We start from the raw sequence: 21,861 nt of genomic DNA, 5'->3' as shown, positions 1-21,861 counted from the left end.
CATGGCCCAGGTGTGACCCAAAATGAAAAGAGGTTCTGGACCTGCCCGTGCCTCACGGCAGCGCCTTGATGCAGCGAGACCTCCCTCCACTGCTCCCCAAGCCTTTTACTGGCAGGTTTTGGCTGGGTGGATGGCTTCACCCCACTTTTATTCTTGGAAAACATCCGAGCCCAGGCACCGAGTGCTCCCCAGGTGGAGAAGGAGCCGGTGGGTCCCCAGCACTGGGATAAGGGCAGGACGGAGGCCATGCAATCCTTAATACTGCTGGTTACCTTCACATTGAGATAAAGCATTCAAAAGACCTTTATTGTAGAGATGAGCAATTTCCTTCTAGAGATAAATTCAAATAGAAAACAAATATATTAAAACTGGAGACAAGACAAGAGCTGACTGAGGTTTTTTCTACTTTACAAGTGACTCAGGCACCTTTCCTGCACCACCAGCCATGGAGGAAGGAGAAGTTGAAAACCTCAGGGATTTGCACTACCCTTCCAATAGCAGCTTGAGAAGAGGAGGGAGAGGAAAAGAAACAAACAAACAAACAAAATTTAAAAAAAAAAAAAAAAAAAAAAAAAAAAAAAAAAAAAAAAAAAAAGCACAGTGTTCTCTCAAGGTAAAGAGTTCTCCTTTGCTTGCGTTTGCATAGAAATTCCCAGAGGTCAGCACCAAAATCAGGTCCAACCCTGTCCTACACCCCAGCTCCCCCCAGTTCCTACGCTCCCCCAGCTAGTGGCTGTGTTCAGGAGGGTTCAACTATCCGCAGAGGAACTACATGGTCATGTTAAAAATAAAACAACAAAAACGAAAAACAAAAGTGCATCACACATTCTTGATTTTCAGGGTTACTTATAGCAGCAGCATCAGCATTAATCCAAGACAATGGAACAGTTGTAGATTCGTTCTTAAATGCAGCAACACTTAATGAAATGTCTTCGGGGAAGGGCATGAGAGGGTCCTTCTCAAAAGGATAAAAATGAAAATTAAACTATTCAATATGGACAAAAAGGAGATAAAACAAAAATTAAAGACACAATCTTATTTACATTAAAAAAACCCCAAAACATTCTTGTTAAAATATCTTTACAACACCTAAGCAAAAAAATATGTATTTTAAGAATAAAGCAGAAACTCCTAAAGCAGTATCCATTTTTGGAACCCTTATTTAGCACCTGAGGAAAGATCGTATGGAAAGCAGACAGGCTGGGGATTTTTTTTGTATTTTTTTTTTGTCTGTTTTTTTTTAAGAAAACTGTAAGTTGTATTTTTGCTAAATGTTCAGAAGTTCGCAGTACACAAGTTTCATACCACAGAAAGAAATGAACAATTCTCTCTTTTTGTTTTGTTTTTAAAGATCCTCTACTAATTAATAAGGCTGCAGAAAAAGGGTCACTGCTATCTTACAAAATGGCTTTAGAGCTCTGGACACGTTATACGAAGCTTTCTGATTAACAGTCAAGATAAATCCAGCTCAGCTTCCCCAGGTGAGGGCACAGGACTCTTGCTCCAGTCCCAGCACAGGGAGTGGGCTCATGCCCAGGACATGAGGCCACCACAGGGCTTTTACCTCCCCAAAGCTCCACTCTCCTGTTGCTTTAGAGGATCTCAGGCAGGACCCAGGAGCCAGCCTGACCCTGGGGGTGTAACATGTACGGGGCAAACCTCTAAAGCTCTGTAATCCCTAGAAGGCAGCACATGGAGATCTCCTTCCCACCAGCGTGCACTGGGGTTTTCCCACATGGAAAAACGCTCTGGGGGTGGCCAAAGCCAGAATTACTCTGGCTTTCTTGGCTACTCCACCACGCCAACCCATCTCCTGTCTTACACACCAGTGTGAAAAAGCGCAGCAGCTTTAAAGTGGGTGAATCCTTGTTCTCTCCCCTCCCGACCTCAACCAGCCCCCTTGTAAACAGCCTCTGTAAGAAAAAACAAACCACGACGGATGGACGGACAGAAAAGTCTTCTAGGGGTGAGAGGGCAAGACTCCTGAAAGCTTGGGACACCATAAACAATTTACTGAATCGAAGTCAAAACATGGACACACAGGAAAACTACCGGCAGCTCTGGCTGTGAACGCCATCGCTCCCAGACGTCCCTGAGGTCACCCACTGGCCACTTGGGAAAGGACACTATGGTGCTACCATCATGTTCTCTTGAAGGTGAAAGCACTCATTACACACACAGCTGGGAGCACAACTTCCAGCTCTCTTTTTTCCTATTTCTTTCCCTAGCAAGAAGCAATTTTCCTTTCCATTTCGCTGGCTGGTTCACTCATCACCTGCTCCCAGCCGCCGGACTCACAACCTAGTGAGAATAGGGTTTCTTTCCACATTTCAAAGAAGTTCACAGCAGCTATGAAAGGCAAAAAGTGGGATTTACTAGCTCAGAAAGGCTTCAAGTGGGTTAGTGACAGAATCCATGCCCTGGAGCTACCGACTGGCCAAAGGGATTTCTACCAGGTGTCACAGAGGATTGAGGTGGGTTTAAACCAAACTCCAAGCAAAGCTTGAAAGCCACTGCTTTGCCAATCCACCAAACGGGTGGAGGGGGAGGGAGCGGAGAACGAAGGCCCCAATACCACTGTCATGGAGCAGTTGTTGAATCACCTCTTGGAGCACACAGAACACTCTGTGATCCACCAAAAAGCAAGCAGATCCCAAGCTGGATCTGGCTGGCGCTACACGCTCCAGTCTCTATTACACAAAACCCTGTACAAGAGACACCCAAAAGAACCTGCTGGCAGAGGAGGAGAGGTGGGGAATGACCAGAGGAGAAAGGGAACAGCCCCTGCCTGTGCAGGAATCCTGGCTCCAATAAACACACCAGAGGAAAGGGACTCGCAATGGGAACAGAAACGAGAGAGAAACCTTAACCTGAATTAGCATCTTCACCCCTAATAAAAAAATAGGCCATGATCTCACTGCTTTCCGATACTACACGTACTTAAGGGGTTTTGTTTGAAAACTTTCTTCACTCAGTGTAATGAAAACAATGGCACAAATAAATACACGCTCGCTCTCCTCACAAGTCAGATGCTCGCACACGCACCGCCGGCTCCTCGCCCCCACAGACACCCTCGGGTGCACACCCAGGACAGGAGGCTGCTGCTCCCCTTCCCGGGCTGTATTTGGTTTATGCTACAGTACTAATACTCTGAGTCAAACAAAACAAAACGAAACAAAACATGAGACTTATCAGTAACACCTTATCATTATTTCAATGTGCTAAATTAGTCACAGCTCAATTTCAGGTTTTTTTTTTTTTTTTTTTTTTTTTATAAGTTTACACAAAAATAATCAGAAAACAGATTAAATCTTAAGATATTTTTAATAAGTGCTCAGTTAAGAATTGTGTGAGGACTTGGGGAGGAGGACTGCAGACAGCGACAGGGTGAGTTTACACGACAGCATGAGGAAGTTCCTTCCATGGTCCTGCCTCGCTCTAGGCAATTGTCTATTCCAGAAATCCTGGGGAGCCAGAGCTACAGGAGCTCAGAGACAGGAATTCCTAACTGCTTAACGCTGAGCACACGCCGTGGAGCTCATGGAGACAGACAGACAGACAGACATCTGAACAGAGGATGGTCAGAAATACAGCAGAGAAGGTGCTGCCGAGGGTGTTTCTGGATGGGTCCTGCTGGCGAGGCAAAGCCACAGAGATGAGCATCGGGGGAAATCCAGCCCAACCCATCGCTGGAACCGTGTTTCTCTCAGCATTTCCTTTGCTATTTAGGTGACAGACTGGACTAGGCCAAGATGAGAGTCCTCAAATATTCAGCAAGACTCAGACCTTTTCTAGAGGCGCAGGGTTAGCGCTGCTCAATTCCTGCATGGTCCCAAGCAGGGACCTGGGGCAGGGGTACAGCACAGCACAGACCCCAGGGAAGTAAAACAGGGTGTTTTTTCCTTTTTTTTTTTTTTTCTTTTTCTTTTTTTTTGTTCCTTTTTTTTTTTTTTTAATGGAACCCAGCCCTTAAGGCGACAAGTGACTACACAAGGCAAATAAATACACAGCAGAGCCTTAAAGCCGGTAAAACAAACTGGAAATTTTGCTATTAGCCTTCAACTTTTTGAAATTAATAATAATAATAATAAAAAAGGAAAAAGAACATTTCTTCCACCTTCATTTTCCCAGCCCCACCATCCAGTTTGTTCAACACTTTAAAGCTCAGGAACACGCCAGCTCTTCAGCAGCGGAGCTGGAGGCGATTCCAACTTTTGGCAAGCAGTTGGGAGACTCGACAGAATTGAAAATAGGAACGTCGGAGGACTAGATGTCGGGCACATCTGTAAACATGTTATACATCTCAAAGTTACACACACCTGTAGAGGTGGTACAGTTTATAGGTGAAACAGAAGTATTTGCGACTGGCCAACCACACATTTCTGAACCTGGACTGATACAATACATGATGACTATATAGTATCACACTCAGAATTATACTATATAGCTTTGGATACATCAAATGGAGTAGGCAATCCATAGTCAAATGTTTAAGCGTGGCAGAAAGCGAGCGTCTTACACAAGGTACAGAATTCAGTTTCATTGTCCCACCGTGAACTCCAGTGTCTCGTTCAGGAACAATCTTATTAAAAGTATAAAAACAATTTAAAAAACCCAAAAACACATGCTACATACTCCTAATTAAAAAAAAAAAATTAAGAAAGCGATAGAATCGTATTCTGAGTTGGATGAGACCCACCAGGATCGAGTCCAACTGCTGGCCCTGTGCAGGACACCCCGAAAATCCCACCCTGTGCCTGAAAGCATTGTCCAAACTCTTCTTGCACTCAGACAAGTTTGGTGCTGTGACCACTTCCCTGGGGAGCCTGTTCCAGTGCTCAGCCACCCTCTGGGTGAAGAATCTTTTCCTGCAATCCAACTTAACCCTCCCACAGGGACTCAGCTTCAGGCTATTCCCTGTCACTGGTCATGAGAGTGAAGAGATTGGTACCTGCCCCTCCGCTGCCCCTCGGGAGGATGCTGAAGACCACAATGAGGTCTCCCTTCAGTCTCCTCTTCTCCAGCTGAAGAAACCAAGTGATCCCATAAGGCTTTCCCTCCAGACCCTTCCCCATCCTCATGGCCTCCTTGGGATGCTCTCTAATAGGGGTCTTTATATTGTGGTGCCCAGAACTGCCCCAAGAACTCAAGGTGAGGCTGCACCAGTGCAGAGCAGAGTAGGACAGGTCATGCTGGGCTGGTGCCCCCCAGGACACTGTTGACTCTCCTGGCTGCCAGGGCATTGCTGACTCAGATCCAACAGGCCATGAACCAGCTCCCTTTCCCTGGTGCCATTCTCCAGCCTCTCATTCCCAGAGTATCCAGGGCTGCCCATCCCAGGTGCAGAATCTGACACCCACCCTCGTTAAACTTCATACAGTTGGTGATCGCCCATCTCTAATTTGTTGAGGGCCCTCTGCCCTCGAGGGAGTCAACAGCTCCTCCCAGTTTAGTGTGTCAGCAAAATTAGTAACTCTTTGAGTCCTGAACCCAGGTTGTTAATGAGATATTGGAGAGACATGGGCTGAGGATGGAGCCCTGTGGAACTCTCTGGTGACCGGACAGTGGCTCGATGGCTTGGTGGACAGATCTAAGCACAAAGGGTGCTCCAAAGTTCTGGGTTTCTCTATTCCTCATAATGCCCCAGAGGGTCCAGTCTCATTTTAGGAGACACCAACTGCTGCTGCTTTGGACAGCCAGGAGCCAGGATTAGGCCACAGACACCCACAGTGAGCACTGGGTACATGAGGAGCTGGGGCTGGTCAACAAACCCATTCTTGCTTTATTAATTCCTCGCTCTTGCACTGGACCCTGTGAATTTTCCACCTTTTTAAAAAAACCCAGAAAAACTACCCGACCCCCCGATGATTTGGACACATTACACAAATTGCAATGGGACAGAGGGGTTACACAGCTGCAGCCTGCACTCTGCTCAGCCTTCCCTACCACTGCTAGGAAGCTTTCCTTTCCCTGGGATTATTTTTTTATTATTTTTTTTTAATTATTATTTTCATTCCTAAGTCCTCCATTTTTTTGTAATAAAATATATTTTTATTAAGAGATAATTAGAAGCAGAGCCCGGAAATACACAGACTGCATTAAAATATAAAAGAGCATTTCCAAGGGGCAGGAAGCCCAGCCATTGGCGTTCCATGGACAAATTGAAAAGGATTCAAATTCCCATTTTTTTAATTTTTTTTTAAACTTTTTTCCTTTTTTTGTTATTTTGAAAATTTTTTTAAGAGAAAAATTAATTCAAGAAGGGTGAAAGTTAGCAGAACTCAATTCCTCTTCAGTTTTCCAATGAAAATGGGAAAAAAATCCAGCACATTTAGTGTTAGGAGACAGACAAAGCAAATATGAAGCACCTACAGTTGAAAGCAGAAGATAATTTTTTTTGTCTTTTTTTTTTTTTTTTCCTTGCTCCCAGTAATAGAATGGCATTAAACTGTGGGAACAGTGGGGTATTTTTTTTTTTTTTTTTTGGTGTTTTTTTGTTTTTTTTTTTCCCATATTAAATGCCTAAACAGATTGCTTATTTTCCCATGTTGTCTTTTAAAATGAAACAACTCTTCAGTTGCAATAGTCCAACGTGTAACAGGAGCCAGGTCAACTGTGTGACTTCACCATGCATCCTAGAACTGCAGTATTACCATCTTTCCCTCAGCAGAATGATCCTTTTAAGACAATATCACCAGCATAGGATTGCTGCTTTACTCCTGGCAAAACATGCGGATTATAATTCTCTGGAAGAAAAAAAAAAACAAACTGCAAACTTCAAGGCGTTTCTCCAGCATTCAGTGGAAAACAAATCAGAAAAAAAAAAAATTAAAAAAAAAAGAAAAAAAGAAACCAAACAGGGGAGGTGGAAGGGAAAGGGGAGATGAAGGATGGTGAATCATCCTGATTTCCCTGTGATTAGTGTGTCACTACAGTCACAGAACAAGAAACAGAAACCTTGTCAAGTGGAAATGCCTCTCCAGTGGGTTGCTGTTGCCCATGCAGACGACAGCAGGAACTTTGTAACCGGGCTTGTAATTGAGTCTGTATTCCTTAATCACTTGCATTCACTCTTTAAACAAAAACAAAACAAAAAAAATGGAAAAAAAAAAAAATCTATTCAGTACCGGAGATTAAATAATCACGTGTGTAGTCTCGTTGAAATAAATTTTCAGATTCCTTAAGAAGTCTAATTACTTTCAGTTGCCATTTTTAAATAACTATATATATATTTGTATATATTATCCTGTGATTCTAGTTATGGTTCCTCTGCTGCACTGAAGATTTAGAAGGAGCATAAAAGCCTTTTTGTCCCCCACGAACAGCACAAATGCTGCAGAAAGGTTATAACAGGCAGTCTTGTCTTGCTACCTTCATTGATCCGGGCGATCCATGGCTTCATCATAAGTGATTATCCTTTTGGGATCTGGAAAGAAAGCAGAATTATAAGTTTTGGACAAGTTACTTTCAAGGCCCTGTGGCTGAAAATGAGCACAAGGTACTTGGCTGTTAACAGACTTTTCCCTTTGGATGCCCCCCTCCTGCCAAGCCACCCCAAAGCCGGGCTGGCTCCCCCAGAGCGGAGCCTGCTCCCCACAGCAGCACGCAGGTCTCCATGTACGGCTCTTCCCACACAAAACCTCCTCTCAGGTGACTTGTGGGGATACACCAGAATTCAGAACTTATTATTGGATGTGACACCCAACACCAGAAATAGAAAGCAATTTTGTATACACATAAGGAAGAGTCATTAAATTGGGTTTATTGCTCTTTTAGAGACTCTGACTCTCTCCAAGCAGCTCACCATTATAGCAAAGCTTATTGTCCTGACTTTCAGCGATTTGAAACAGAGATAAATCCAGACTACAAACCGCAGGCGCTGAAGAACTGAACCCAGGCATCTCCAGACAGAGACAATCCACCCTCATTCATCCCCCTCCCAACACTCACAGCAATCTCCTTCATTTATTCCGTCCAACATCCTTACCTTGCTTCTGCAAATTCCAAACCGCTTCCATTTCTGTGGAGGCAAAAGGAGACCACTGTTATTATGCAGATTGATGCTGCCATTAGAGACCACTCTGAGCACACTTTAATTTTCCAAGTGTGGCAATTGTGCTGGGGCTTTCAAACAGAGCCAACCCCCTCCCACCCAGCAGCACAGCCCCAGCCCACAGGACTACACAAATTTGACATGAATAATCCAGCAATAAAAGGCAAAGGGATGGCTGTAACATGGTCTTAAGGGTCAGTGAGCCAAGCTGAGCATCAGAAATGTCATCACCATTCACCAGTCCTACATATCACAATCTATCTTCAGGCTTTACTACTCTGACTCCAACGCTGCCTTGCACATTACAGCCTCAACAAGGAGCCTGGAGAGATGATTTTTACAAGTTGATGCTTAGTGAGTGTGAAATGAGAACTGCTGGACACAGCGAGCTGCACATGGTTCACAGCGTGCGTGTGCTGAGGCACCAGGCAAGGGCTGCTGTGTGAACATCTCTGCAGAGGAGAGATGTTCACATCACTGTCCAGGAGCAAGGTGTGATGCTCCACACACCTGGCTTGCACTTCTTCCCCCAATTTACCTCTACAACACATTTGTAGGCAAAAGACAAACCCTTCCCGCTTCTCCCTGGACATGCACATGCTTTTGTTTACCTAAGAAATAATGGCAAAGTTAAATGCTCTTTTCATTAACACTGAGAAACAGGAGGCTCTTCCCGATAAAATATTGCCCCAAAGGTGCATCTTTAGAGAACCATTCAAAATAACTACTTCGAGCAGTATCAAGTTGGAATTTCATGAGCTAGAATATTTTTTTAAGACACTGACTGTACCCTGTGCCCAAATTCAATAGATTTCAAAATTATGGAAAATGAGTATTAGTCAGAACACAACCTGCAACAACCGCTTTGGTCTTTTTTCTGCCAAAAAGGGTGGCAGGACCTTGGTAGGGGCTAGGAAAAGGGAATGGTAAGGGATTATCAGGCTACATGGGATGTGCAGTAAAGCACAAAACAAGGCAGTAAGTGAACTAACCAGCATGGGAAAGGAAGAAAAAAAAGCCCTACAAACCCCATGGCCTCAGCACGATGTGTGCCAAGTGTCACCTCCATCAATCGCCTCCCTTCTCCAACCCTTCATCTGTCCTTTGTCCGCTACAATCTCCAGCTCCCTGGGGCAGGAAATTGCATGCAAATAAATATTGCCAGCCCTCCCTGCACAATTAAGCCTTTTGTAAGTAAGGCCCCGACAAAATTTTACGAGGTCTGTTATTTTTGCGTCAGGAGAGTAACGGCAACACTTTGGGGAGCCCTAAGTGCTTTGGGCTAGTAGTAGCCAGCCTCTAACACCCCAGGGATAGAAGCAGACTGGCGAGGGACTGCCTCCCTCATCTGCCAGATGCAGATTCCCCTGAAGTAAAATGAACCAGCTACTAAAATTACCTCCCGTGGAGCGAGTTTTCCATTCAGCGCAGTTTGATGCATCATTTCCTAACAGCTAAAGAACATCTCCCATTTTAACAGCTTTCCCCAAAGGCAGGGGACAGAAAACTACTCTCGAGTTGTTGGTTCCTGCACATTAGAGCAACGTTTGAGCATGAAATACAAGGCAGAGCTGAAGCACCACCCACCACTATAACCCCATGCACAGACCACGTTGTCCTGTGCACTTTGTTTGGCCTTAACCGCTTTGGACACAAGAATGTGAACTCCTTGTATTAAGAGTATCTGACAATAAGATATACAGATATACAAACAGATTAAAAAAAAAAAATCTAACAAGCCTACAACTTTTTCAGACTTCCATTTCCTTTCTCCTCCTTCAGAAAGAGAGGGTGGTGTAAAGTGTCCTGGAAATCCCAGGCACCTGGACACACCTGCTGGCAGATGCTCAGCCTGACCAAGCTACAAAACCAAAGACCATCAGCAAACAATGCAATAACAGCTCTTACTAAATATCACCTGCCATCAGCAGAGCAAGGTCCTCCCCTCCACCTGGCAGCACAGGGACAGGGGACAGCACAGGTTAAGCACACTGACCAAGGAACAACTTCACAAGGCGAAAGAAAATAAGTCTTAGGCTAAATTCAACACAAAACTAGGGGGGAAAAAGGGATTTCTTCAATCTTCCAATGGAATTGTATGATTTATTCAGCTTTATTTGCTAATGCAGTTAAGTTTTCCTGCCAGTTCCAGGCTGTGATCATCTATAACTGACTAAAGGCACTGTGACAAACGGGCTAATGTCACAGGGTGACTTGGTGACTGACCTGGTGTACAGGCAGCTCAGCAGAACCACTGCTGCCCAATGCCTGGCTCCAGCCAAGCAGAAGGAAAGACAGGCCCCAAGAACTGGGCATGCAAGAGATCCCAAGCCTGCTTTCAGTTCTCCTTCTTTGGGCTCAAAGAGCTCTTTTCTTGAGCCTCTTTTCCCTGGATAAAGCTTCCAGAGAGACTTTAAGCAAAGGACTCCTACAGCTGCTCACCCTGCATGAGAAAAGGGGTATCCTCACCATCAGCCTGAGCTCAGTCTCTCAGATACTGCCACAAAACTGCTGCTTTCCAGAGACCTGCTCGACAGGAGCCACCACTCCCAAAACCAGACACGTGGTTGGGCAAAGAGCAAACTTTCTTCTCAAGTGGACTCCAACCCAGCTGGGGAAAAAGCCATCAACAAACCCTTGCACAACCCAGCATCAAAGCTAGCCCTGCTCCAAGCCAGGGGCAGAACTAGGTCACCTCCTGTGCCTCTTCCAACCTCTCGTTTTCCAGATTATTTTTTACGATTAGCTGGCCTCTCCACAGCCCTCAGGCTTGTGGTTTGCTGAGAATTGCCTGGGGAAGACAGTCCCAAGCCACATCCACCTAAACCACTTTTTCTGGGGACTATCACTGAAACAAAGGGTCTCTGGAGGAAAGCTTTGATGTCAGGAACAGTCTAAGGCACACTCTGGTGAATTGTGCTGGGATTCCTCATAGGTCAATAAACTTTACAGCAGGACTGGTACATAACCTTGTAGAGCAAAGAAGTGTTTCTGTAGTAACTTGCTAAGACAGGCACTTTTACACACATTTTCCTTGCTAGAGAGGTAGTCCCTGCTAACAGAAGTGTCTGCACAATGCCATGCTACTATATCACTGCCCTTATAAATCCCAAAATTGTCCCTAAAATACAACACCGAAGAAATAACAAGAAGGGACCATTCTTCTCTGGTTTTTTTTTTTCTGTTTGTATCTGCAGGACAATGATTAAGTATGGGGATTGCCCTGGAAACAAAGCAAAGAATAAGTATTCCATGCTGTAGAGACTCATGGCTGTACAGCATACACTGTACTCATCCTGACAACTGGAAAGAGCAAGGACTGGAAGGAGAATTAAATCAGCTTTTGCCCCACAGCTCAGGCCCCACAAGGCCATAACCAACAGAGCGAGCTCTAACCCTTTCCCACCATGGGGGGATGGGAAAGCAAAGCTTTTTTCCCTCCCCTCTCCTGATGTACAGGATGAAAATTGCTGAATTCACAGCTCTGCTATTTCTTCTGACCCAGTTCACCATTCCGGTGAACGCCGCTCCTGGCTGGCCCACGCTGCCTTGCTCCATTTTCCATGCTGCTCTCCTGCTTCTTCACGCGAGCAGAGATGCTGCTGCAACCGAGATGCTGAGAAGGAACAAAGCAGCAGCACAGGCAGAAATTCAGGGGCAAGGATAAGGGAAACCCTGCAGCTCCCTCTCCTCCACCCATGTGGTCTTGGCTGCTGTGCAGCTGAGCTGGAGGCCTCAATTATTTGCTTTTTAGCTCAGGACAAGCAAATTATTGAGCTTCCCACCACAAAGCTTGCCATATCTAGAGCTCAGTGTTAGTGACAGCCTGGCCTGGAAGACTGCAATTGCCTGAACATGACAAAATTCTCCAACGTGTTGACAATTATTCTGATACGAAGTGCTTCATCCAGCTGACTTTAAAAGAAGGACTAAAGCAGTAAGAAGATGCTGGTTTCGATGCAAATAAAGTGACATACACTCAGCCTCCTGATCTGAAGGACCAAAATATCTGCAAGAATCAGTTTTACCTCAAAAAGACAAAGATTTTGGCAATGCCACACCAAGAAAGAAGTTCAACTCTAACCTAGATAGGGGACAGTGACTCGAAATGAGAGCACTGCTCCTTCCTGGGCCTTCCAGTCTCCCATGTGAAGCCCATCCCTGTCTCCAAGCACATCCAGAGCAGGCCCACCAGCGCTGAGCTGAATCAGATCTCCCCTGGTAAATCAGATCTGTCACCTGTGAGTGTCTCAAGGCACCGTCACAAACAGCGAGTGGCACGGGCTGTCAATGAAGGCAGCCACATTGAAGGATCGTGTTTTACACTCAGGCAGATCAGATGATCAAGGGAGTCTTTCTGCCCTTTAAATAGAGGGGGGAAAAAAAAGAGAAAGAAGCAAGGCATGAAGCAGGGGTACAAGGAAACCAACAGGAAAAGCTTCCAAGAAAAATAAGAGAGGGCATGATCATCCTTGCCTAAATGTTCCCAGTGCTCTGACTTCTGGAGAAAAAGCAGTCAGGGTAGAGGCAAAAGAACACAGGAATCCTCCACCAGGACCTCACTGTGCTCTGCAGCCACCCAGGCTCACACCCCAGCACGGCCTTACCAGCACTCGGGGATACTGTGGTGAGTTACAGGAGCTCTGTACCAGAGCCAGCTCTCTCGGGGTGCCACCTCCTCTTATCCATCTTTCCACAGGGAAGCTGTGAAGCAATTACAGTTTATAATGTCCTGTGCAGTTGCTGGGCAAACCACGCACAGGAAAGCCTGGTTTGCTGGGAACAAAGCTACTGAGTAAGCTGGAGGCTTTCCCAGAGAAATTTACAGTCCAGGATGAGGATCTACACAACCTGGTCACAGTTACAGGCACAAATAGTGCACAAAAGAGTACACATTTGTGACATTCAAAGCACTGCAACCACTCACACTGCAGCTTATTCTTCTCTTCAACCCCTAGAACTTCATCTTTTTGCACTAAAACACTGAACGTGGACCTCAGGGTAGGGAACACACCAGGACCCCACAGTTCTCCACACTCACCCCCGTCCTCGTCCCGTGATCTTTTCTCTCTGTGTTCATAACCCCAAGGGCAGGGCAGATGCAAAGATCAAACTACCGAGACTTTGCTCAAAAGCAAACAGATCAATCTGAGAGGGAGAAGTTCACCCGACTCTCAAAATCAAAACCAAAAAGTCTGAGGACCTGGCTGCCTGGAATGCCCTAACACCGACCCAGGCAAAGCCACACGCTGTCCCGAGCAAGGAGGAGAAGGCAGCTTGTGAAAAGGAACTGAGTGAAATCGTTCTTTTCCTACTGCAGAGGAACTGGCTGGCTTGGAGTTGGACCTCAGGAAAACAGCCCAAGATAAACGGAGAGAATAGTGTGGGAATTAACCCCCGCGCTGCTGTCCTGCTCTGCTTTTGAGGCATTTCACAGCACACCGTGGGCTCTGGCTGCAGGACCACCGCCATGAAGTGAGGACAGGAGGCACCCAAATATTCCTTAAACCAACTCACCCCAAGGACGAAACGCGACACCCACCATCACTACAGAAGTACTAAGACCCGGACCGATCTCCTGTTTTGTAAAGCAGCAATAGCTTTTTGAACACTAAACAGGACAAAGATAAGCCCAAGCTGTTTGGAGCACCCCATCACTGCATTAATGCCAACGCTGATTAGAAACATCCATTATCTTTTACCCCTAAGTAACACCCTGAAGATGGCACATACACAGCCTGAAAAAGAAATCAGCAGAGATGAGTGCTGGGGCAGGATCGGGTATCCCCAGGCCATCATGAGGGTGTTTGCTCTGGGTGCTCAAAGCAAGACCATTCACACGCAGAAGACGAGCAGAGAACAGTATTTTAACGGGTACTTTAAGTGGCCATTCTTGCCAACAAATGTAATTAACTCCTGTGTTTAGAAGAGCTCAGCGCAGCCAGGCTTTGAAGTTAACACCTCCTTGAGAGGACATGGGATGGGAGTGTTCTTTATTTTCCTGTTGTTCCTATTGTTTCACAGAGGTCTGCCTTTCACAGCAAGTGAGAATGGGAGAGCTGATGAGCCTTGCTGGCAGCACAATTGCTTTTCCACAAATTCAGGCGACAAAAACAGAGAGGCAAACAGAAGTCCAGGGAATATTTGCAAAATTAAGGAATAGATCGCCGAGGATTTTCTTCCATGTTATGCTTTCTGATGGGAAGCTGGGATTTAAGCTGCAAGCAGACATAAATGAGACTAGAAAGCCTGGAATAAACCGATGGAATAAACTGAGCAGAAGGGAGAGGACCCAGATAAAATCAATTGATGAACACTGCTCTCAAGAATACTAGAGCTTGAAATGTTAACGTCTTGAGAGGGAGATGACCTGGAAAAAATATTTGGAGTTATTATTTTTAAATGACTGGGCTTGTTATTACTACAGGAAGGCATTCGAATTTATGCTATACGGAGTTTGTGAAGTGGTAACTCAAGAACTTTGCAGTGGGTGAAAACAGCAAATTTGCCAAAGCCAAGTACCCACCCTCTGCAGAGGGGAACAAGACATTATCCCTATATGCGTGTGGGATAGTAAACAAAAAAAGCATGATCACCTTGTTCCCTTCAGGGTAGAGGGGTGCAGGGAGAGGAAAAAAGAGGGTCAAAAAAAGGAACTGCCCCAGTGTTGGTCAAGAGTGAGTAAATAACACTGTGACAAAAGGGAACACAACCAGGCTCCTAACACTGAGCCAGCACCAAAAGCCAAGAACTGCCCCAAGTCCTCAGAGCTTCTGGGGCTGAGGCTAATGCAGAAAGCAAGCTTCCCTCTCTTCCTTCCCATTTAAAAGTGTCTGTATCATGTTTGAGGCATTTCAATCTCAAGAAAAAAAAAAAAAAAAACCCAGGAAAAAAGGGAGCTGGACTACAAAGGACTCCATGAAAGCAGTAAAATCATCTGAAAGATGTGGCCTACAAAGACAAGGAGAGAATTCAATCTGCAGCTTACAGAGGAGCAGATAAGAAAAGATTGGTCTTGCTGTTACTGGAATACTCAAGGGCAGGGAAAAAGTGTGTGTGGGGCACACTTAAAAAAAATAAATCACACCTACAGCTGTAGGAATAATTTTTTCTTCCTTCAAAGCCATGATTTCATGGTCTGATCTGCCCAGGGGAGAAGCTGCAACACTTTGGTGGCAGAGGTGTGAGTACAGACTATGAAGCCTTCACAGTGACAGAATATCACCTGGTACAGCTGAACAGAGCAGCTGAACCTACACATTTAACTCCTTCCAACTCCGAGTGGCTTAGGAGAACCTCCTAAGTATCATCCCTATCAACATCACTCATGCTTGTCCACGGGAACACGGAAACAAATACCTCTTAACATTAATTAAACAACCCTTTGAGTAACTCACCAAAACCGTTATTGCCATGAGATATGCGAGCAAAAAAACCCCAAAACAAAACAAAAAAAGGGTAATTTTTAAAACAATTAGAATTGCTGGATGGAACATAGCATGTTAGAATATTGCACTTATAAAAATAAAATTAAAAAAAAAAAATAATGCCTTTAGGCAGCAAGTTAAGCCATTACCTTTAGTGTGATATAGAATAGCAGCCCTCAGGTCAAAAGAACCCCAGCTATCTTTCCTTTCTAGGCCTCTCTGGTACCTCTGTTCTTTGGCGGAGGCTAGCAAATTGTTCGTAGGAGAGGCCAGAGGATTCTCTACTTCATAGTCTTTTGAAAGAAACACTAAAGCACCTTGGCTACCGGTGTCTGCCTTTTGTAGGTCACCTGTGTGATGCGACTCCAAAGCTAAGACACCACCCTCAACAGCAGTCCCAGGCTTAAGAATAGCACTAAGAATTTGAGGGCTAGTCCGTTTATCCAGCTCATAAGCCTTAGGAAACACAGGTTGTTCAGTTCCTGAGGGAATGATTTCACCACACTGTGAAACCAAAGTGGCAGGATATTCCCCTTGAAATGTCACTTCCATTAACTGATTATCTGCAGATTTCCCCACAACGGTTTCAGGTCCAGCACTGGGCTCATTTATGAAAGACAAGCCCCACTGATTCTGGAAGATATCCCCCAGGTTCTGCTGATTCGTCTGCGAAGGGAAATCGACTTGCGCCGTCCCCAGGAGCACAGTTTGCATATTTGAAGGGTAGATAAAAAGGCCAGATTTCTTTTGTTCGAGGGCTGTCGAAGTTGTACTCACGTCCTGGGGTACGGACTCAGAGGAGGAGGTCGATGGTACAGTACTAGCAGCAGCGGAGAGCAGTGGCTGGGCCCCTGGGGAATACACATTTCCATCGGTCCCCGCCAGGATCGGCCCGTTCGAGAAGCTGGCAGAAGTGACAGATTTCATAGCAGACATGGGGACTTGGGAAAGTCGACTTGATGTTTGGGCCTGAGTTTCCCCAGCAGATGATGAAGATGATGAGGATGACGTGGATGGGGTTTGAGCTGCTTTGTTGAGGTTTTCTTTAACTTTACTTGCATAACTAATTTTGGGAACGATTTTAGCACTGCTATTGTCCACTGGAAAAACTGGGGGTGGTTTAAATAAGGTCCATGAGTCCTCTTTAGATGTAGCCGATGATGCGTGCTTCCCTTTGGGCCGGTCATCAAACTTCTTGCTGCTAATCCCAGGTTTGGCATCAGAATTTTTCCGCGGTACATCCCCGAGCCCAGGCTTTCCCCGGCCTGCTCCACCAGCCCCAGCCTCGTATTTCCAAACAGGCTTAGTATTTTCAATTCGGTTCCCCTTTTGCTCACTATAATCAGGCTTGAAACTCTCAAGTTCCTGTTTCAAGGTTGGTGCGCTGACCTCCTGCTGCATTATTTTGTCCTGTACTAGATTCAAGTTCTCACAACCCTTGGCACTGTTGCGCCTGCCTTTCCGTTTCTTCGGCGTAGTATATCCACTCTCGGAGCCACTACCATCGTTATCGGCCCCTTTGCCTACGTAGCCATTGGTGATGTAGCTGGAATTATTGGTTACCACGCCGTTTGGAATAGTCACTCCCTCTGGCTTGTCTGAGGACTGGTTTTCTCTGTGTTTGTTTTCGTAGGACTTCTCATTCTTCTTGTCCATGCTATTTTTCTGAATGAAGTTCTTGGTTTTGATTCCAGCTTTCCCCAAAGCACTGGCCTTCACAGTCTGCTTTGGGGTGACATTAGAATCTACGAGCTGCTGGCTGCCATTGGGTACCCTGGATCCTGGGGCGGTGGCTTCATCAGAGCACAGGCCCTTTAGTGACACTTCTCGTTCTCCTGCATTACCATTTAGCTCTCCATAGCCTAGAGGGAAGCCAAAAACAGCAAAAGGCAAGAATTAGAACGTGAAATGTTAGACTTGTCATTGCAGAAAGCTGTAGTCAGACCCAAACATATCCAGTTTCCTCACGCAGACGTTTTAAAATAGGAAAATATCTAATCTCTGAGGTAAAGCTGCATAAATTTATTTGCTGGAATCCACTGCAAGAAGGGTTAAGCAGGAAGGACCAGCGTGACTGACTCTCGCATAACTGAGTGACATACAGATAACATAACAAAGCAAAAGAAAGTAGAGATACTATGTCAGGAAAATGTATCGTACTGAAGATCACCGGCAAGCTGGAGAGCTATTTCATCAGCTACTATTTCCAGGTCACAGAGAGGAAAAAATTAATTCCCAGGATGCTTCAAGACAGTGGGATCCACTGCCTTTGTGACAAGATCTGTGGAGGTTCAGGATACACACTGTGAACGAGGGAGTGCTCCTACCACCTCCATCAGCTTCTGGGCCTGCAACACCAGCAGTCCTCCTTCCCATCCTCCTCCCAATTGCCATCTCAGTAAAGAGGTGGGGAACAAAAAGCAGTATTTCCAAAAGAACACGAGCAAGTCCAGTTGGAAGACGGAGGGAAGAAAATGTGACCACATCTCCTCGTTGCATTTCAAGATAGCAACCAGCACCTCCCTACACGTGTTCTTTAGCACTGAAAAGGTGATAAAACTAAGAAATGCATCCCTGCAAGCACCCTTCTGCTGCCACCAGCAATGGGTCTCTTGCCCACTGGAAAAACTAGTATTTCAGAGTCCCCAGGAAAGCTGGTATGAGCCTGGTACCCAAGAAATAAAGTACCTCGTGAGGGCTTCAATTCATAAAACCATGAGATTGTGCTGCAGACTGAGCTTTCCTCTTTCCTTCTCAAGTTCACTTCTAGGCCTTACGGTTCTGAAGTGAACACTGGGCGTGCAACTCAAGCAGAGCTGGAAGCCCAGCACAGTCCACACTGAACCACCTCAACTTCCTCTTTGCTTTCTCCTTTTTAAGTATCTCAGGCCAGAGCCCTGCTGCTTTCGAGGACCCTGGCTAAAGCCCCGGGGCCCCAGTGGGAGACAGGGAGAGCACATTGTGCCCTGCTCAACAAATACAGTCCAGCTGCGGAGCCAGAGGAATCCCTCCTACTGCACCCGCTGCTCCTCTGACTCATCCGTCCTCCTTCCCGACACTGGAAAGCCTCACATCCCCCACAACCACTGACCCACCTAAGGCTCCATCTGCAGCCACGGTGGCACGGAGTCAGCAGAGAGGGAGTCCCTCAACAACTGGAGCAGGCAAAAGTCCAGCTTGAAAGAAGAATGTTTTTGTTGTTGCTGATGTTGTTGGAATTAACTGCTGTAACTAAAAATCATTGTTACCCTCACATCCTGGAGCCTCAGATGTCTGGCAGATGTAACAGCTCAAGTTCTGTGCAAGTCGGGAACACAAGAATCCTTGTAGGGATCTTTACAGAAATTCCACAACTGAGTTTGCCGAGGGGGATCAAAAAGGATTTTACTACATGCAAGTATCTGTAACCACCACAACTTCCACTATAACTTTCATATACGTTGTTAAGAAAATTAACCATAAATACTTCACCCCGGAGAGAACTAGAACGGTGGGATCCTCTAAAATTAAGTGTTACAGAATAGCGTGAAGAGGAAGCCCTCTCAAGAGCAGAGTGTTACAGCTGACCTTGTATGACTCAAGACTTCTGACACCACTTGTTAATGAAACAAAACAATAAGAGTGGTCATAAGACCATTGCAGATGAGGAGTGAAAGAATAAAATGAAGAACAAAATCCATTTCAGTAAGTCAGTGTGTCAGCAGTTTCTAGTTCCAATTCTCAAGCATTCACAGCTCAGCTGCCTGAGTTTTCTCCAAATCAACATTTGGCACAGCTGGCCTTGGCCTGGACACGGAGGTGCAGCAACCAAAATTTAGGGGAGAGGAAAAAACCCAGGATGGTAAGAAGAACAGGTGAAGAAGATCTGGCAAGCTCACAAACCGTTCGAGAGCTGGGAAGGGAGGGGTGCCAGCCTAGGCACATATTAAAACCCTGGGCACGCTGCAAACAGTGAAATGACTTCTCAACTTATTTTTGCTCGGTAACTTATTTTAGCGTGTGCCCGATCAGGTCCCTCCCTGCCTGCCCAGGCTGCACATGGGGCACTGCCGACCCCGCTCTGCTGCTGCCAGGCCCCCTCCCACCTCCCGCCTCGTTATGTAAAAGGAAAATTCAAGGGAAGGAAAAAAAAAAAAAAAAAAAAAAAGGTTCGCGGCACGCCGGCCGGCTGGAGGCCACGCACTCGCTTTGACCCCGCACAAGCCCCCCCCAAAGGGATTGCTGGAGCCGGGGAGCCCCCCAGGAGCGCGGCGGGGGCTCCGGCCCTGCCCGGGATCGGCTCCCCCCGCGCCGCTAACCGGCCTCCGCCTCTGCGGCGCTGCCGCCCGGCCAGCGGCGGCTCGGCACGGCCCGGGGGCCGCAGCCCCGGCCCCGGCATGGAGGAGGCGGCCGAGCGCCCAAGGCCGGGCCGCGCCGCCTCCCGCTACCGCCGGGCCGGGCCCGTCCGCCTGCTGTGACTCATTGATCCTGGCGCTCATCAATCGCTCGGCCGCCCCCCCGCGCCCCCCCGCGTCCCCGGGGCCCGGCCGGCGGGGGTAACGCGGCCCGGCCCCACGTGCCGGCGGGCGGCGGTGCCGGCGGGCCCGCGGCTCCCGCAGCCCCAACATGGCGGACAGGAAGCGGCCCCAGCGCGGCGGAGAAGCTTCGAGCCGGGCCGGGGGAGGCGGCGGCGGAGGGGGAGGAGGAGGAAGAGAGGGGGGCCCCACCGCCGCCCCGCGAAGGTCAACAGGCCCCGTCCCGCTGCCCGTTCCAACCTGGTCTCCGCTTCGGCGCCTCCGTGTGCTGCGGGCCGCCGTGCTTGTGCTCGTGGCGGAGCGGCGGCTTGGGCTGGGCTCGGCCGTCGGGCGGCGGCAGGTAGGCGCTCTGCGGGTGGTGGTGGTGGTGGCCGTAGTAGTAATAGTGGTGGTGGTGATGGTGGTGGTGGGGCTGCTCCTCCATGGGGGGCGGCTGGCGGGGCCGGGCCGGGCTGGGCGCTCGCTGCTGGGCCGTGCGGCTCCGGCGCGGGGACGCGGCTGGCGCGGGGGAGGCGGCGGACTGGCAGCGCCCGCCCTGCAATCAGCGAGCGGCGCCGCCGCGCCCGCCCCCCGCCCCGCCCCGCCGCACCGCGGCCGGGGGAGAGCCGGCCCGGCCAGCGCGGACCCGCCCGGCCGCCCCCTCCCCGGGCCGGCGGCAGGTGAGGCTGCCAGGGACGGGGCTGTTTCGGGGCGGGCGCGCTTCGCTCCCTCCCCGTGCGAGCGAGGCAGAGCCAGAATGAGCGGCCGCGGCAGAGCCGTCCCCGGGCCTCGCCGTTGGGGTGTTCCATAACCGGCGGGGAGCGGCGTGCGGCCCCGGGGGGGTTTCACCGCAGGGTGAGGAGGGCGGCTCGGGATGCTGCAAAGCCGCGTTTTACCGTCATGAAGCGGGTGAACCGCGCCCCGAGGGCAGGCGGTGAGGGTTGGAACAGCCCCAGCCAGGACCACGCGGAGGGGATCTGGGCAAGGGATCTGAACACCGTGAGCGGCCGGGCTCCTAGCAGCGGCCACGGAAAGCGCGGAGCAGCAGCAGCGCCCCGACTCGCTGCCGGGCCGAGCTGCAGCGCTCCCGCGGCAGCCGGAGCTCACCCGGCTCCACGGCTCCACCCGCAGCCGCCCGGGCGGACCCGCCGCTCCCCGCACGGACCCGACACCGGGCGTGCTCAGCACCCACCCGGCCCGGGAAAGGTGGGCTCAACAAATGCACCTGTCCACCTCCGAGAGAAGAACCGGAGATAAAAACGTTGCTTAAAAAAAAAAAAAAAAAGAATCAATTAAAAAAAATAAAAAAAATCAAAGGTTGATGGGGAAGCCCGAGAGTGTAAGGAGAACGCTTGAAACTCAACAGAATTTACAACAGAATTCATACAGTTTCAATTTCTGATTATCCCCCCTTGAGCATGTTCCTGGGTGGGGAGGTGGGTGGTGGCAGCTAAATGACCTGAACTCCCGCCTCTGCTCCGACCAGCCTCCACTGCAGCAGGGCAAGACATTCAACTGCTGTTCCCGGGTTCCTCCTCAACACCAAGGCCCAATTCTCCAGACATCACTGAGACAAAGGGTTTTGAGTTGTATGGATCAGTGAGGAACTGAGGCAGGAGTTAATTAGGAATGTAGAAAAAGAACAGAGAAAATGGGGAGACCCACGACTGCCCCAGGCTGGAGGCAGAGTCCTGCTCCAAGTTATTTGCTGCTCTGGTGTGATTAATTGCCTCCAAATAGTCCAAAGAGTGTGCACTGCAGCAAACAGGGAGGAAAAGTGACAAAATAAAATGTGTTCATGTAATTAAAGAGTGTTACAATTAATGTACCCAAAAAATATAAATGGGCTTCACAGTCTTCAAAATAGTATGGACTTGCTTCTCAAGGC

At 48.0% G+C, this 21,861-nt stretch overlaps 1 protein-coding gene across 3 annotated transcripts; it reads right to left on the bottom strand.

Annotated features, from left to right (window-relative positions):
• Positions 1–3,956: 3,956 nt before the first annotated feature.
• On the bottom strand, positions 3,957–20,469 carry NUFIP2 (nuclear FMR1 interacting protein 2). 3 transcript variants are annotated; one of them, XM_040082370.2, is made up of 5 exons: positions 20,235–20,469; positions 15,630–17,342; positions 7,988–8,020; positions 7,372–7,426; positions 3,957–7,072 (listed from the first exon to the last, which is right to left on the bottom strand). In XM_040082370.2, exons 1-4 carry the CDS (start codon positions 20,416–20,418, stop codon positions 7,374–7,376), a joined length of 1,983 nt encoding a protein of 660 aa, XP_039938304.1. In that variant the 5' UTR covers positions 20,419–20,469; the 3' UTR covers positions 3,957–7,072; positions 7,372–7,373. The 3 variants fall into 3 exon arrangements, with proteins under 3 accessions (XP_039938304.1, XP_039938306.1, XP_039938303.1); XM_040082372.2 differs by having other exon boundaries at positions 3,957–6,746; XM_040082369.2 differs by having other exon boundaries at positions 3,957–7,426.
• Between the last annotated feature and the right edge of the window lie 1,392 nt (positions 20,470–21,861).

Source organism: Hirundo rustica, chromosome 19 (assembly GCF_015227805.2).
Source record: "Hirundo rustica isolate bHirRus1 chromosome 19, bHirRus1.pri.v3, whole genome shotgun sequence".
Taxonomy (NCBI): Eukaryota; Metazoa; Chordata; class Aves; order Passeriformes; family Hirundinidae; genus Hirundo; species Hirundo rustica.
The sequence above is the reverse complement of the archived record's forward strand: the minus strand, read 5'-3'. Positions and strand labels throughout refer to the sequence as shown.

Coding starts and splice junctions, on each gene's coding strand:
- NUFIP2 (XM_040082369.2), bottom strand. CDS start 20,418: ATGGAGGAGCAGCCCCACCACCACCATCACCACCACCACTATTACTAC. Junction 8,021..15,629: donor TATTCTATATCACACTAAAG/GTAATGGCTTAA, acceptor TTGCCTCCACAG/AAATGGAAGCGGTTTGGAAT. Junction 7,427..7,987: donor TTGGAATTTGCAGAAGCAAG/GTAAGGATGTTG, acceptor CTTTCTTTCCAG/ATCCCAAAAGGATAATCACT.